The 2,948-nt window shown below is 52.9% G+C and overlaps 1 protein-coding gene across 1 annotated transcript; it reads left to right on the top strand.

Annotated features, from left to right (window-relative positions):
• Positions 1–306: 306 nt before the first annotated feature.
• LOC123141928 (ethylene-responsive transcription factor RAP2-1-like) lies at positions 307–1,483 on the top strand. The gene has a single exon (XM_044560989.1). The coding sequence runs from the start codon at positions 434–436 to the stop codon at positions 1,133–1,135; it is 702 nt and encodes a 233-aa protein (XP_044416924.1). The 5' UTR covers positions 307–433; the 3' UTR covers positions 1,136–1,483.
• Positions 1,484–2,948: the final 1,465 nt, after the last annotated feature.

The following is a 2,948-nucleotide window of genomic DNA, read 5'->3' as shown; positions in this document are numbered from 1 at the left end:
CAAAAAAAAATCCGTGTACATTTTAGTACATGTCTCTAGAACCAAAGAGGCCCCAATTAGGACAGGAGAGATCCTGCAAGAGGACGACCGACTGCGGCCCCACCGAGCAGCCACACCAGGGATCTGCACGCGTTCGCCAAAGCGATCCCTGCTAGCTGGCCCTACGACTCGCCACGTGGCCAGGACCATGCACGTCCCCGTCCGACGCGCCATTTCCCGCGAGTCAACGCGCCGCGCGCGACCCCGGCGACGGTATAAAGCGGCCGCGCGCCAACACCATCAGCTCAGCTCCATCGACAACGCAGCCAGCCAGCGGCCAACCCTCGACGACGTACAGTGGCAGCAGCACGAGCAAGCTTCCATCGACGACGACGACGACAACGACTAGCTAGCTTCTCCCGGCTACCAGCTGAGCTGCTAGCTGACCAGCGTCATGTCGACGTCGTCGCCGGCGAGCGGGGCCGCGTCGCCGGAGGCGGAGGGCGGCGGGGGCAGGAAGTACAAGGGCGTGCGGCGGCGCAAGTGGGGCAAGTGGGTGTCGGAGATCCGGCTGCCCAACAGCCGGGAGCGCATCTGGCTGGGCTCCTACGACGCGCCCGAGAAGGCCGCGCGCGCCTTCGACGCCGCCTTCGTCTGCCTCCGCGGGCCAGGCGCGGCCGGCGCCGACCTCAACTTCCCGGACTCGCCGCCGCCGCCGTGCCGCCACAGCGTCGACCCGCAGGAGGTGCAGGCGGCCGCGCTCTCCCACGCCAACCGCGCCGCCGTCTCCGCCCGGGAGGCCGCCGCGGCGCTCATGGACGTGGCCGACGACTGCTTCTCGCGGGCGCCGGCCGCGCTGTCTACGGACCAGTGGTCCGTGACGCAGCCGTCGTGGGCGCAGCATGAGAACGGCGCCATGGACATTTTCGGCGACGAGGTGGCGGCCGCGCCGGACGGCAGCATCGACTGGCGCTCGGTCATGGCGCACCAGCCGCCGCTCTTCTCGCCGACGGCCGGCTGGGGCAGCAATGCGTACGACTTCCTGCAGGTGACGCCGCCGCCGCCGCAGGGCGACGAGGACATGGAGGAGTGTGGCCATGGCGCCAGCGCTTCCCTGTGGAGCTTTGACTCCCGAGACTCCTACTTCAGATACTAGTTTTCTTCTTCTTTTTACAGGTCTATACTTCATATACACTATTATAGTTAACATACTGTCACTGCTGCAGTTAACCTAAAACGTGCACAATTTCATCAGGTGCATTGCAAAGAGTATTACATTTGCATTGCTAGTTTTAACACTGTCTACAGACGCTTGTTTTTTCCTGTCTTATTTGTATCTTGCAAACGGAAAATGCAAAAGTGAAACAGAAAATTTGTATGGCCGCTTAAACAAAAGAAGAAGATGTATATGGATGTACTACAAGGTTACAGTTCATTTCAAATACAGTTTTGCTAAGTCTCAGTCGACCGAGACTTCGTTATGTCTCTATCGATGCTATATTCATTTGACTTTTGCATGGAGATTCGTACTAAATTTTTCTTTTCGGTTTTTCCATTTTGCTTCTTATATACTATATTACTTGACTGAGACTTGGTTAAGTCTCAGTCGACCGAGACCTATCCACAACCTTTCAAATATCGCAAACAGCTCGCTACATCCAAGTCCCTTGTCGAAATCAACATCATGAGCCGTCCTATGTTTTCGCGTTGAAGTTGTGTAGAGAAGAAGGCAACCGAGACTAGATCAGACTGCTGCTAGTACCATTTACATAGACATCGAAATAGATGGACCCACGTACCCCAAGCTTTTCAAACAGCACGTTCAGCATTTTTTGTGATGTTTATTTTACTTAATTACCACAGGGCAACAATGTTCCGAGGGTTTACACAAGTAGTACTCCTATACAAGGAGGGAAGAAACAATTACTAGGCTGGAAGAAATATCACCCTGAGCTAGCTAGATAAGGCAGAATAAACGTTACAATCTCTTGCAGCCAGGTGAAACAACATACTAGTGCACTGCTGCCTGCTTTTCTTCAGAGGATCGACGATGATCTCGCGAAAAGAAAAGTCAAGGATGCTTTGTCTGGAGCAGAATTTTCCGCTCTGATTGATGAACATATATGCACGGATATTCAAGGGTAGCTGCATGAGATGCACACACTCAATTCCATGTGCGAACCAGACGCTGGAATAATAAAGAAAAAGGGCTAGATCAGATGCACGCCACACCACACAAGCCCTAGCTAGGCGCATATTCATGGGCAACTTGCGATGGTAGACAACACGGGGGGTCGTTTTCAAGCATGTGCCGAATAGCAAGATCCGAGTATACAATGCACTGTGTGTGTTTGTGACACCTATATGTCTAATCTGGCTCCGGTTTCTGTGTCTAGCAACAGTTCCAACTGAGGCCCGAAAAGGACGCGCGCGCACTCCACTAGCTAGCTGTTGCGTTGTCTCTGTTGTCCTTCCATGGATGCAGCATCTATCAAGCAATTACTCCCTCCGATCCAAAATAGGCATCGCAGTTTTAAACTGAGGTGAGGTTAGTTCAAAACTGCCACACTTATTATGGATCAAATGTAGTAGTAAATTGGCGTTTTGAGAAATTTTACTCCCTTTGAGATGGCTTAATTACCACGGTGAGAATCCTGAATACGGATCGAATATCGTTTTCTTCCCATGTGGCCCGCTATGCCGCTCACACCGGAAGAATAATGGAGCTTGATATGACACAGGGCAGAGCATCTTGGTTCGACTCTTGGTGGGGGAAGGACTGCAAACCATGTCTAGTGTCACCATCCAAGCAACAACTCGGTTCGGATCCTAGTACGGGGAGCATACACGATTAAGATCAGGTTGTCGACGCACTCCCCATCGTACACGGTACACGCGATAACGAAATGAATTGAGGATGGCATAGTTTGTGAGCGCGTGACGAGCACGCTACATATATTTTTTCCGTC

Source organism: Triticum aestivum, chromosome 6D (genome assembly GCF_018294505.1).
Source record: "Triticum aestivum cultivar Chinese Spring chromosome 6D, IWGSC CS RefSeq v2.1, whole genome shotgun sequence".
In the NCBI taxonomy this organism is placed as follows: Eukaryota; Viridiplantae; Streptophyta; class Magnoliopsida; order Poales; family Poaceae; genus Triticum; species Triticum aestivum.
The sequence above is the reverse complement of the archived record's forward strand: the minus strand, read 5'-3'. Positions and strand labels throughout refer to the sequence as shown.